The sequence below is a fragment of the Staurois parvus genome, unplaced genomic scaffold, assembly GCF_062004578.1.
Source record: "Staurois parvus isolate SC_StPar_1 unplaced genomic scaffold, SC_StPar_1.0 ptg000066l, whole genome shotgun sequence".
NCBI lineage: Eukaryota > Metazoa > Chordata > Amphibia > Anura > Ranidae > Staurois > Staurois parvus.
In genome coordinates, this window is record NW_028317862.1 from 9,562,104 (window position 1) to 9,576,223 (window position 14,120).

The following is a 14,120-nucleotide window of genomic DNA, read 5'->3' on the forward strand; positions in this document are numbered from 1 at the left end:
AAGGCCGCAGAGGGGTCAAGGAGTAGGAGCACTGAATAGTGGCCATTAGCTTGGGTGGTATGCTTAGGATCATGAGCAGTTCCTTTCCTTCTCCATACTCTTCTCTTCCCATCACTCTGGTACAAGTTGATCTTGGTCTCATCTGTCCATAGGATGTTGTTCCAGAACTGTGAAGGCTTTTTTAGATGTCGTTTGGCAAACTCTGTCGTTTGGCCTTCCTGTTTTTGAGGCTCACCAATGGTTTCCATCTTGTGGTGAACCCTCTGTATTCACTCTGGTGAAGTCTTCTCTTGATTGTTGACTTTGACTCACATATACCTACCTCCTGGAGAGTGTTCTTGATCTGGCCAACTGTTGTGAAGGATGTTTTCTTCACCAGAGAAAGAATTCTTCGGTCATCCACCACAGTTGTTTTCCGTGGTCTTCCGGGTCTTTTGGTGTTGCTGAGCTCCAAACAGTTGTTTTGGCCACGCCTAATGTTTTTGCTATCTCTCTGATGGTTTTTTTTTGTTTTTTCAGCCTAATGATGGTTTGCTTTACTGATAGTGACAGCTCTTTGGATCTCATCTTGAGAGTTGACAGCAACAGATTCCAAATGCAAATAGCACACTTGAAATGAACTCTGGACCTTTTATCTGCTCATTGTAATTGAGATAATGAGGGAATAACACACACCTGGCCATGGAACAGCTGAGAAGCCAATTGTCCCATTACTTTTGGTCCCTTAACAAGTGGGAGGCACATATGCAAACTGTTGTAATTCCTACACCGTTCACCTGATTTGGATGTAAATACCCTCAAATTAAAGCTGACAGTCTGCAGTTAAAGCACATCTTGTTCGTTTCATTTCAAATCCATTGTGGTAGTGTATAGAGCCAAAAATGTTAGAATTCTGTCGATGTCCCATTATTTATGGACCTGACTGTATATATAGATATATATATCTATATATAGATATATATATACACATACACACACACACTACCCAAAAAAATTAAAGGAACACTTTGAAAACACATCAGATCTCAATGGGGAAAAATATCATGCTGAATATCTATACTGATATGGACTGGGTAATGTGTTAGGAACGTAAGGATGCCCCATCGTTTGATAGAAATTAAAGTTATCAACCTACAGAGGACTGAATTCAAAAAGACTCCCCACAAAATCAAAGTGAAAAAACGATGCCGCAGGCTAGTCCATTTTGCTGAAATTTCATTGCAGCAACTCAAAATGGTACTTAGTAGTTTGTATGGCCCCCATGTACTTGTATGCATGCCTGACAACATCGAGGCATGCTCCTAATGAGATGACGGATGTCCTGGGGTATTTCCTCCTAGATCTGGACCAAGGCATCACTGAGCTCCTGGACAGTCTGAGGTGCAACCTGGCAGTGTTGGATGGACCGAAACACGATATGCCAGAGGTGTTCTATTGGATTTAGGTCAGGCAAGCGTGGGGGCCATTCAATAGTATCAATTCCTTCATTCTCCAGGAATTGCCTGCATACTCTCACCGCATGGGGGCGGGTATTGTCGTGCACCAGGAGGAACCTAGGACCCACTACACCAGCGTAGGGTCTGACAATGGGTCCAAGGATTTCATCCCAATACCGAATAGCAGTCACGGTGCCATTGTCTAGTCTGTAGAGGTCAGTGTGTCCCTCCATGGATATGCCTCCCAAGACCATCACTGACCCACCACCAAAATGGTCAAACTGAATGATGTTACAGGAAGCATAACGTTCTCTATGGCCCTTTCACTTCTGTCACATGTGCTCAAGGTGAACCTGCTCTCATCTGTGAAAAGCACATGCCAATCAACCAGTGGCCTGCTGGAGGTCATTTTGTAGGGCTCTGGCAGTGCTCATCCTGTTCCTCCTTGCACAAAAGAGCAGATACCGGTCCTACTGATGGGTTAAGGACTTTCTACGGCCCTGTCCAGCTCTTCTAGAGTGACTGCCTGTCTTCTGGAATCTCCTCCATGCTTGTGAGACTGTGCTGGGAGACACAGCAAACCTTCTGGCAATGGAACGTATTGATGTGCCATCCTGGAGGAGTTGGACTCAGCTAGCCCTAGCCAAATGCAAAACTAGTGAAAAAGAGTCAGAAAAGATGAGTAGGGAAAAAAATGTCAGTGGCTTTCACCTGTAAAACCATTTGTTTTGGGGGTTGTCTCATTGTTGCCCATTTAGTGCACCTGTTGTTAATTTCATTAACACCAAAGCAGCTGAAACTGATTAACAACCCCCTCTGCTACTTAACTGACCAGATCAATTTACCAAGAGCTTAACTGATTTGATGCTATACTTTGCATAAACAGTGTTCCTTTAATTTTTTTGAGCAGTGTATATACACACTACATTGCCAAAAGTATTGGGACGCCTGCCTTTACATGCACATGAACTTTAATGGCATCCCAGTCTTAGTCCGTTGGGTTTAACATTGAGTCAGCCCACCCTTTGTAGCTATAACAACTTCAATTCCTCTGGGAAGAATGTCCATAAGGTTTAAGAGTCTGTCTGTTGGAATATTTGAACTAAATAAATGCAAAAAAAAAACCCTGCGCTACCTAAATAAAGTGAACAAACAAAATTATGTGAAAAATATGTAACAATGATGGCTGCATTAAAATTGTGTTCCCATAACCAAACCATAAATAAAACAGTACTGCACTGCAAATTAAATCAAAATAAAATTGAACTGAATTAACCACTTAAGGACCGCTTTATAGCAGAAATACTGCTACAGGGCAGCACCTGTGTGCAAAATCACGTATGCATGATTTTGCATTTCCGAGTAGGGGGCACGCGCGAGCCCTACCAGCGCCGCCATTCACGGCCACAGATGTCAATCACCGTGTCCCGCCCAGTAATTACCCACCAGCGCCCGGTGATTACAGACAATCACTGATGGGAAGGAAGACTGTTTTGTTTACAAACAGTCTTCCTCCCTTTCAACTCGGGCACACTGCTCGGGATGGCTGTGCACATCAAAGCCATCCCGATCAGTGTGCTTACAGTAAAGCACACACGCCTTGACCCCTAGTAAAACACTCCCTGCACATAGTTAGCCCTTCGATTGTCCCTCATGTTAACCCCTTCCTGCCCAGTGCCATTAGTATAGTGTCAGTGCTTTTTTTTTTTTAGCACTGATCACTGTATTGGTGTCACGGGGGATGTCAGTGACACCAAGTTAGCTCCCCCTAGGGTCAGAATGTCCGCCGCAGTCCCGCTAAAAGTCACTGATTGCCGCCATTACTAGTAGAAAAAAAAACAAATCCCAGTATCTATACCAAGATTTGTAAACGCTATAACTTTCAAGTAAACCAATTAATTTACAAGTATTGGGATTTTTTTTTTTCAACAAAGACATGTAGCAGAATACATTTTGGCCTAAATTTATGATGAAATTTGATTTTTAAAATTTATTTACTAGACATGTTTAATAGCAAAAAGTCCAAAATATAGTTTTTTTTTCTCAAAATTGTTGGTCTTATTTTGTTTATAGCACAAAAAATAAAAAAATGCACAGGTGATCAAATACTACGAAAAGAAAGCTTAATTTGTGGGAAAAAAGGACGTAAATTTCATTTGGATGCAGTGTTGCATGACCGCGCAATTGTCAGTTAAAGTAACGCAGTGCTGTAATGCAAAAAATGGCCTGGTCATGAAGGGGGGTAAATCCTCAGGAGGGCAAGTGGTTAAAACATAACTGTAATAAAGTGTCAGTGAAAATGAGTTCATAAATGTAAAATCATCAATAATGATTCCACAGATAAAATTTATCCCGTCAAAGATTTTATATGTTGCAATACGGAAGGAGTAGTTTATGTATTGGAGTGTACGTGCACATTTCAATATGTGGGTAGAACTAAAAGACCGTTGAATGTTAGAACTAAAGAACATATACAAATATTAAAAAAAGGCTACAGTAAGCACATTGTATCGAAACATGTTTATTAGTGCACAATAAGGATATGTCCCATTTAAAATTTTGAGGGATTGAAAGTTTCAAAAAACATTGGAGAGGAAGTCATGAATTACGTACTCTTAGCCAATATGAGTCTAGGTGGCTTCATACTCTAGATACTCTGACCCCTAGTGGTTTAAATATTGAGTTTGATTTAAATTGTTTTATCAGCCATTTTTAGTTTTAATTATTTACATTTTATGTTTATGAGTATTTACCCCTCTTTTGTTATATTATCGTATCTTTAATTATTGTTTTGCTTCTTTCATTGTCACCATTCATGTTATATTATTAGTATTCATTTCCTAGATTGTAAGCTCGAAAGAGCAGGGCCCTCAATCCCCTCATGTTTTGCATTGTATTGGTATTGTTCTGTCCCCCTTTGTAATGTACAGCGCTGAGCGAACTATTGGCGCTTTCTAAATACTGTATAATAATAATAATAATAATAAATTTATGTCAACACTTAAATATAATTCTCGATTTGGTTTTTATATATTGTGATCCTCCACTGTTCATCTCCTGTGGAATGGTTGTAGGGATGTCCACATTGTCTGTTTACCTTCTATGTTACTCCAATGATCATCACCAGTTAACATTCACCGGGTTTAATATCCTAAGTGGTTTTCTAGGATCATGCAATATAGTATGATGATCGAGCATTATGTTATCATGTCGATGGTTTAATACTTATGTCTCAGTCTAAGGTAAAATGGCCGCCATAGAACTCTGCACTACTAACAAATGGCTGCCGCTGCTCCTTCTTGTGACTAATAAAAAATGGCCACCGTTTCATTGACTCTCAGACACTATATAAGGATTCCTCATCTGCCCGCTACCATCCCTCTGATGAAGTCACGTGGGCGTGATGCAACGCATAAGGGGCATGGCTTTTTTACATGTGAGTGTACCACTGTTTTAATAAATACATACTGCACCATCAGAGTGTCCTTTGTTTCCTCTATTAAAGAGAAATCTGTGACCTCCAACTTCCTTAAAGGGACCGGTCCCTAGTTCTGGCTTGATACTTTATTGAAAGCTTAAAGATGTTTGACCACTTTCATATGGTTGATGAGCGGGAAAGTGAAGTGCCTGTTGCCTATTTGGTATTACAAAGCACATTACTATTGCTCTGAGGTGAGAGTTCTGTGAGCACTGAGGTGACACTGAATATGATCTATATCACTTCATCTGATAGTGTTGGGATATCAGCACGTGAAGAAGCATATAAATCCATGAAAAGTTATATTACTGAATCATTATTGATGATTTTACATTTATGGACTCATTTTCATGGACGCTTTATTTCAGTTATGTTTTAATTCAGTTCAATTTTATTCTGATTTAATTTGCAGTCAGTATTGTTTTATTTATGATGTATTACAATATTTGATCATTCTTCCAGAGCACATTTGTGAGGTCAGGCACTGATGTCGGACGAGAAGGCGAGGCTCGCAGTCTCGACTCTAGTTCATCCCAAAGGTGTTCAATTAAGTTGAGGTCAGGACTCTGTGCTGGCTAGTCAAATTCCGCCACCCCAAACTTGCTCATCCATGTCTTTATGGACCTTGCTTTGTGCACTGGTGTGCAGTCATGCTGGAACAGTAAGGGGCCATCCCCAAATGGTTTCCACAAAGTTGTGAGCATGAATTTGTTCAAAAAATGTCTTGGTATGCTGATGACTTAAGAGTTTCCCTCACTGGAACAAAGGGGCCAAGCCCAAACCCTGAAAAACAACCCACACCCTAATCCCCCCTTCACCAAACTTTACACTTGGCACAATGCAGTCAGGCAAGTATTGTTCTCTTGGCAATTGCCAAACCTAGGCGCATCCATCGGATTGCCAGACAGAGGAGCATGATTTGTCCCTCCAGAGAACACACCTCCACTGCTCTAGAATCAAGTGGCGGTGTGCTTTACACCACTGCATAAGAGACTTTGCATTGCTCTTCAGGATATAAGGCTTGTATCCAGTTACATGGCCATGGAAACTCATTACATGAAGCTCTCTACGCACTGTTGTTGTGCTAATCTAAAGACCACACAAAGTTTGGAGGTCTTTAGCTATTGGCCCTGCAGACAGTTGGCAACATCTGCGCACTGTGCGCTTCAGCATGTGCTGACCCCACTCTGTCATTTTATGTGGCCTACCACTTTGTGGCCGAGTTGCTGTTGTTCCCAGTTGCTTCCACTTTGTTATAATACAACTAACAGTTGAGCGTGGAATGTTTAGTAGCAAGGAAGTTTCATGGCTATCAACCTATCATAGAACCACGCTTGAATTCACTGAGCTCCTGAGAGTGACCCATTCTTTCACAAATGTTTGTAGAAGCAGCCTGCATGCCTAGGTGCTTGATTTTATACACCTGTGGCCATTGAAGTGATTGGAACACCTGACTCCAATGATTTGGAGGGGTGTCCCAATACCTATGGCAATATAGTGTATATATAGACATTCACACACACAGGGGTTTATTTACTAAAGCTGGTTCACTCGGAATCTCATGTACTTTTGCATGGAAACCAATCAGCTTACAAGTTTTATTGCTAAAGCTTTACTGAACAAGCGGAGGATAGAAGCTGACTGGTTACCATGCACAGGTGCACAAGATTCTGAGTGAACCAGCTTCAGTAAATCTTCTCCACAGTGCCTACAGCTGTGTAACGAATTTCAGGCTTCCATTTTACCTAATGGTAATTCTGTTTTTGTCCTTGTTCATTGTATTGAGCAATTTCTTCTCACTTGTTCTGAGTTGGACATCAGAGAATTCTTTACATGTAGATATTATTGTGACCTGAATACATGTTTGATGACATGGGAGAAAAGATTTGTATCTGAATACAATTGCAAGCCACTTTAAAAAACAAACAAACAAACAAACAAACAAACAAAAAAAACAGTGTTGAAAAACAATTACCAGTTCCGACAAGGTCTCTTTTCCATGAATATTGTAGAACAGTTTGGCTGTGTCAAAGGCAATATAATAGGTTGCTATCAGTTTACCAGTTTCTAGAAAAGAGATGAATACAGATTTGGTTGGTACTATAAACAATAAATATGTAATATCAGTAACATGTCAACCTTTTTATGGTATATTATATTTTGGTACATGCTAGAGATTTAAAACTTAAGATAATTTCTTATATGTTTTTGGGCTCTATTGGTAGGATATCTGCACCTAGAGTGGTTGTAAAGTTTATTTTTTAATTAAAATAAAAAAGGTGTTATACTTACCTTCTCTACGCAATTATATTGCAAAAAGCAGTCTCTTACCCTCTCTGCGAGGGGCGCTGTCCACTCCTTCATGTAGGTGCCTCCATAGCAAGCCCTGTGCTATGGGGAGATTTGTGCGGGTGCACTCAGGAGCCGGGCTTTTTGCGTCCATAGACAGAACATCGCTGGATTGGTGAAAGAGTCAGATATGTGATTTAGGGAGGGGAGCCACAACAACTAGTGGGATTTTTTTACCTTAATGCAGGGAATGGATTGAGGTAAGCCCTGGTTCACACCAGTACAACTTGTCATGCGATATGAAAGTTCCAAATAGCATGTCAAGTCGCACCCTATTTGTGCCTATGGAACTGTTCAAATCTCACTTTACGCTGCAGCACCAATTTTGAAAAAAGGTTCATGCATTATTTTTGGCAAATTCATGTGCAACTTGCATAGACATCTGTGCATGAAGTCACACAGATGTCAGGCAAGCCGCACATGAAATCGCACTGACCAGCAGCTTTGAAATCGTGCTACGTCAAATGAAGAAGTGCGATTTCAAAGCCTCATTTAACGTGTGAACCAGAGCTCAAAAACATTTAGACTTTAGAACCACTATGAGTTTATGAAGCCCATTTACTGAAAAGTAGAACCTATTTAGCAAATCAAATATTTACTTTAAAAAGTGTAAGTTCACTGAGTGCAGAAAATAAGATGCTGTGTTCACTTTGAATATTCAATAACATGCAAGAGTAGTTAGAAGATTGAAGTGAACACACCTTATTCACCAAGCAAAATGACCATTCTCTTTGGAAAGTGTACAGACTCTCTACTACTTTGATAAATCAACCACTACTGTATGGGTCTACATAACTGTTGTAGCCATTATGACGAATTTCAATTCTCTTTAATGGATTTTTAATTTTCAATAGGTTTTTAATAAGATTTTAACAGAACATTAATAGTTACAGAAGATTGTGCAGTCATACATTGGTAGTTAATTAGATAATGAACAATGGCCAGTACAGGGCTATGCTCTTTTTCATGGAAATAACAAGCATACCCAGAAATTATATACAAGGATGCAGTATTCAAATGTGCTAAAGATCTAGACTGAAGCATAGAATGCCTCATCACAGTTAAAGAGGTGAGGTAATTTCCACTTTAGTTGTTGAGGGGTAATCATTTTTGCATCTTAGGGGATCTTTAGCTTCTGACAAAATGTCATAAAATGTGACAAAAGAGAAATAAGGAGAAAAAAAGCGAGAGTGGAGGAGAGATCTGTGGTCTCCGTAAAAGAGAAGTATAGTTTTTGACTTTCTGCTCTACCCTTCCAGCGTTCACTGGAGCGCCGGGCTGTGGAAGGGGTGGAAGCAGCTGGCTCAGGCTCTCAGCTCTCTAAAAGGCTGAGACAGCTTCTGCTCAGGCATCTAGGTGGATCCCAGCATTAAAATCAGGATGCCTCCGGAGTCTGCACCAGCTGAGTGACGTTAGCCGAAAACAGACTTTAGCCTGGGTCACAGGAGTGCAGAACTAAATGCACTCCTGTGACCTACAGGTGTAGGGACAAAAGAGCTTTTGCCCTACTTCTTCTTTAATGGATTTTTCATTACTGTGCATTACAGGCAATGCAACAAAAGGTGCTGGGACAAGCAAAGACTGGCAGTAACACCCAAGTACACAGAAACGGCATCAGGAATTATGGCTGGGAGGTCTAATTGCTAGAGTTTCAAAGCCAGGAGACTGACTCAATCCAGTAGGCTTTATCTATAATTGAAACATCAATTTTGGGGGGACTGACCCATTAATGTTAAAGGATAATTTCAAGCTAATTACCCACTAGCTTTCTATATCTCTTAGAAAATATTTTCCTGAAGTAGTTTGCATTTTTAATACCTGCTTAAAAGGCATTATTATTCTTTCATCGTTTTTTTTTTCTCTTTAAATATTCCATGACGTAAAATCTATCAGCTTTCTAAGTGTATTCTTTTGGGGGTTTTATTCACTAGTGTACTCAAAAGATATAAAGGTTTCTATGAGATTCAGTTTGACAGCAAGCATGCAAAACTGAATTATTAGTTTGGGTTCAACTGACCTTAAAGAGAACTATACATACTAATGACTTAGAACCTATTGTCCCCCCTCGCCTTCCCCATTACAAGCCCAACACAAGCCTCATATCAGACATAGTGTTCTAAACGCTATGGATTATGTTTAGGCATCTTTCCTTACTTTACTGCCATGTGCAGGATTCTACCACAAAGATGAAGTGGCCACCTCCTTTCAGGCTCACAAAGAGATTGACTCTGACTATGTTACATTCTATGGCTGAAAACCTGTACATATGCAGTGGTTCACAGCCTGCCAGTTCCACCAAGGCCTGGAATAGATTGTAACTTGGTAAGCTTTTGATCTGAGACCTGTGCAAGGCATGTAGTATTTGAAAGAGCTCTTTCACACGGACGTTCTGATTGGGTCCACCTGCCTGTTTTTCAGGCGGACCCAATCACAACCTCCATTCTCCTCTATGGATCGGCGGGTGTATATGGACATGTGTCCGTTTACACCTGCTGACATCTGATCTGCCAAAAAAGGACAGATGGGGATCCAATTCCCCTTCCGTCCATCAGATCGGGATGGATGAAAACGGACCGTTTTCATCCGACCGCCCATTGAGGAGAGTGAGCAGCTCTGTGTCAGCTCTGAAGCAGTGGAGCAGACACAGAGCTGTCATCCACTTGCTCAGCGGGGATCAGCGGAGAGATGCCTCGCTGAGCAAACAGATCTGCTAAACAGGTCTGCTCTGTGTGAAATGACCCTAAGGAGGACCAGGAAGCCCAACTGGCCTTAGGACTGTTGAATATACAGATATTCTTTGAAAGAGAACTCCAGACAGAAAATAAATCATCAATTAAAATAAAACAGTATGTGAGGTATGGGGTCCATTGTATTTACATTTTCCTTCTATTGCAACCTGTCTATCACGCACCGCCTGGCGGTATCTCTAGTGATCCACAGGACAGAACTCCCCAGGGAGCGGGGTCTAAGTCCCAGTCTGCTTGTTCACCTGGGCCCCTGATGGTGGGGATGGACTTGGAGCAGACAGTGACCAGGTCACGGCCCCTGAGTGCACCCACCTGTGGTAGAGGGAACCGCCAGAGGTATGTACTGGAAGAGAGCCTGATGTGAAGAGGCGGATATACCTGAGCAGCAGTGACCAGATCCGTGCAGGATGGATGGACGGATGGATGGATGGCAGGGTAGTGTAGCGTAGTCAGACGGGCCGGGTCGGTAACAGCGAAGACAGCACAGTACAGAGCAGCGGACAGAGAGTAGTCGGGTCACACGCCAGGTTCAGCAACAGGAGATCAGATAATCAGGGGTATGCAGGAGAGTAGTCAAACGAGCCAGGGGTCAGAGCAGGAGATGGTCAGCAACAAGGTCAATCAGCAGGAAACAACGAGCAGGAACAGATAAGAAGACCATACGGCAACTTGAGTCTGTGCAGGGCTGATTTAAATAGTGCGCCCTGCACTGTCATTGGTGCCAGGCACGCATTCGTGTTCGCGAGTGCGCATCCGCCGCCGTTTCCGCAGCTGCCTAGGTCCTAGCGCCTGCCGGTTAGAGCGCATCAGCGTTCTGCGCATGCGCAGATCCGTGCGCTGCCGCGATCGCTGACACTGTCCCTCTATTGTAACCTGTATCAGTACCCACACTGAAAGTCCTAAACAGTTTGCAACTACATTGTTTGTGAAAAATACATGGAAGCAGGTTAGCTTCACTGGCATTGAAGTACACAAACCAGAACACAATATTTCTGTCTGTGTGACAGCATTTAATGGAACTGATTCTATTGATGTGTACTAAACTGATTTCCCTTTCTTTTCTATATACTGTATACACAGGAGGAGGACTTATGGGCCTGCTTTTTAAGATGTCTAAAAATTGCTGACACCTGCTAGTTTTGTTGTTTTTTTTCTGCAATGCAAAACCAACAGTTGGAATCTTGTTGGATTCTGTGTGTATCTCAGACTGTTCTTATTTTAGAAATTCATTAATAAGAATGTTTTCTTTTTTCCTTTATGTAATATTGTTAGCATAAATATATAACTAAAGGCAAAATGTCTTGTTTTTTTCTGTTTCGGACAGAGTGAAGAGCAATTAGAACACCTGTCAGGTTTTTACTGCTGTCTGCACCCTCATCAGGGAGATTCACCCTCTCTATTTGTCATGTTTACTGTGATCATCAAATTGTGCAAGTAAAAAAAAACAGTAACGGGATATCTTCCAATGTGAACATTAGTTCTGCTGATAACCAGGGATTCCCACACTTTGGATTTTCTCTCAATTCCTGTTTTGGCTATGGGACAGAAAGTGAAGGTAAATCTCCCCAATTAGACACAGAGGGCAAAAAAACCCTGGCAGGGGTTGTAACCATACCTTGCTCTATCTAAAATAAAAAAAAATGTTTTGCATATAGTTCTACCTTAAACCAATCTGAAGGAATCAACATCTTCAACACTGTAAATCCAGGAATTTACTGAAAATGATAATATGATACAATACTTGTACCTTTTAAGTAAATTTTTTAGACTTAAAATATAATTTTTACTAAATATGTTTCCTGCTTACAATCATGGATTTAATAAAGCTAAGCATGTATGCCAGTCTGCAGCATTTAATTTATCATTTATTATTGAATACATCTAAAAATTAGGTAGATAATTAAAGCTGCTTGGTATTTTACCTGTAGGCTTAAAATTAACGTCTTCATCCATTTCAATTAATCCAACAGACGATAAATCATTTAAATTTTTCAAACACAATTCTGTTACGTATAAAATATATATCAATTATCTGCGTAAAGTTGAGGCTTGCCATTAAAACCACAATACAAGCAAAAATACTGTAGCGTAAGTCGAAAGAGTCAAAATACAGGATAGATTTATACAATACTAATTGAATTAACACCTCCAAATTTTTGTTTAGGAATGACTACAGTCCTTTTTTTTTTTCTGGTCTATGCTTCATATAGTTTTTACTTTCTGCCACCCAGAATAGTATTGTGTCCAACTTGTCAGAGACTCACCTGCTGTGTTTAACACCCCGGTTACATCAAGCCCGACTTTGAAATCATGCGACTTACAGTGAAGTCGCACAATTTTAAAGTCGGGTGAGATGCCGATTTCAGGTGCGATTTGCAAGACATCTGACACAGAAGTCTATGCAAATCGCACCAAAAGTAGTACATTGCGAACAATAGGGTGCGACTTGGCATAGGATTTGTAAGTCGCATGGCATGCAAATCGCATGCCAAGTCGCACCTGATGTGACCGGAATGTTAATCCAGCTGGACAATCAACAGTGAGCTGGTGCACACCAGGGAATGTGGTGTGCACCAGCATTCCCTTTATGCTCTCCAGCTTACTGTGCATTTGAAATGGTACTGTGGAGCATGCACATTTGCCAGCAGGCTTTGGGGCGTGTCCTGATTGACCCAGCTCCATTTAAAAGGGCAACCTGCACCACTGACAGAGCAAAAAATATATCAAAAGCCAATAGACTTTCCAGGTACCACATAAACTTGACAATAAAGATATAAAAAACCATTTAAAATGTATTTCAACAAAGCAAATCACACGAACAAAAATATATATAAATTTAAATAGCAGAGATCTTGCATTATGCTCAACTGTAATGTCCAGAAGGACCACTCCCCCCACATCCTGCTGCTCTTCCTTTCCTCAACATGGTTTGCAGATATTACTGCTCTCTCAGGAAGCATCAAAGAACATTCTAAATATGAATAAAAAGTATAATAATAATAATACACAGATATGTGATACAGATCTAAATCACAGATCTGACCTTCACACAGTTAATTATTACGCAAGTCTATTGTGAGATCTCTGGATTAATATATTTTAATTTGGGGGGAGTCCTTCTGGATGTTACAGTTGAGACATAATGCAGGATTTGTATATTTTAATTATATATATTTTTTGTGATTTGCTTTGTTGAAATACATTTTGAATGCTTTTCTGTCTTTGTTGTCAAGTTTGTTAAAATCAAAGTCCATTGGTCTTTGATATATTTTTTGTTGTTATATCTACGAATGTGGCAACCTGTCACAAATGGTGGCTAACCACTGACCCATTCTATCTTTTTTGTTTTCAACTTGCATATATGTGGGATATATACTTGGATATATGTGGGTTCTTACTTTGGTTTAGATCACTGGTGTCCAACACGCAGCCTGCCGGCCCTCTTCTAGGTCTGTGGGCTATTGGGCACCATCCAGAAAGCACAGGTGCAGCTGGGGGTCGGGCAGTGGAATGTTTTCTTTGTTCCAGCACCCAGAACTGAACGAAAGAGACTATACTGCGGAGTTATCTCCGCCCAGAGTACAAAGTAAAATTCCAGCCTGGACAGAGAAAGCTGAGTGGGGGCATGTGATGGGTAAGTGATCACCAATGGGGAAATGGGTGTTGGACTAACTTTCACTGCCATGACCACTGATGACCAATGCAGGATGGTGGGGGTTAAATTTCATTGCTAGTGACCACCAGTGTTAAGAGTACTGAATCCAATGCTGAGAGTTATTTTTGCACTCACTCACAAATGCCGTGGGCTATTATTGCATCCACTGTCACCAATATTGGGGGTTATTATTGAATTTGCCTACATCACTGCTGAGGGTTAATATTGCACTCAGTACACGAGTGCTGGGGGTTATTATTGCAGTCACGAACACCAATGTTGGGGGATATTATTGTGTCCATTTACAATAATGTTGGGGTTTATTTTTGCACTCACTAACACCAATGTTGGGGGTTATTATTGCATCCACTGGAACCAATGCTAGAGGTTATTCTACCATTCACTGACATCAGTGCTGGGTTTTTTTTATTGCGACCACCAATGTTACTGTTGCA

At 40.9% G+C, this 14,120-nt stretch overlaps 1 protein-coding gene across 1 annotated transcript in view; it reads right to left on the reverse strand.

Moving 5' to 3' along the window:
- The window catches only part of HFM1 (helicase for meiosis 1), a 271,262-nt gene that overhangs the window by 118,263 nt on the left and 138,879 nt on the right, over positions 1-14,120 (reverse strand). Inside the window, exons 20-22 of the mRNA XM_089668958.1 lie at positions 11,933-12,013; positions 6,890-6,981; positions 6,660-6,766 (exon numbers count right to left, since the gene is read on the reverse strand). Of these exons, the coding sequence (XP_089525084.1) occupies positions 6,660-6,766; positions 6,890-6,981; positions 11,933-12,013 (280 nt within the window). The remainder of the gene's footprint in view (positions 1-6,659; positions 6,767-6,889; positions 6,982-11,932; positions 12,014-14,120) is intronic.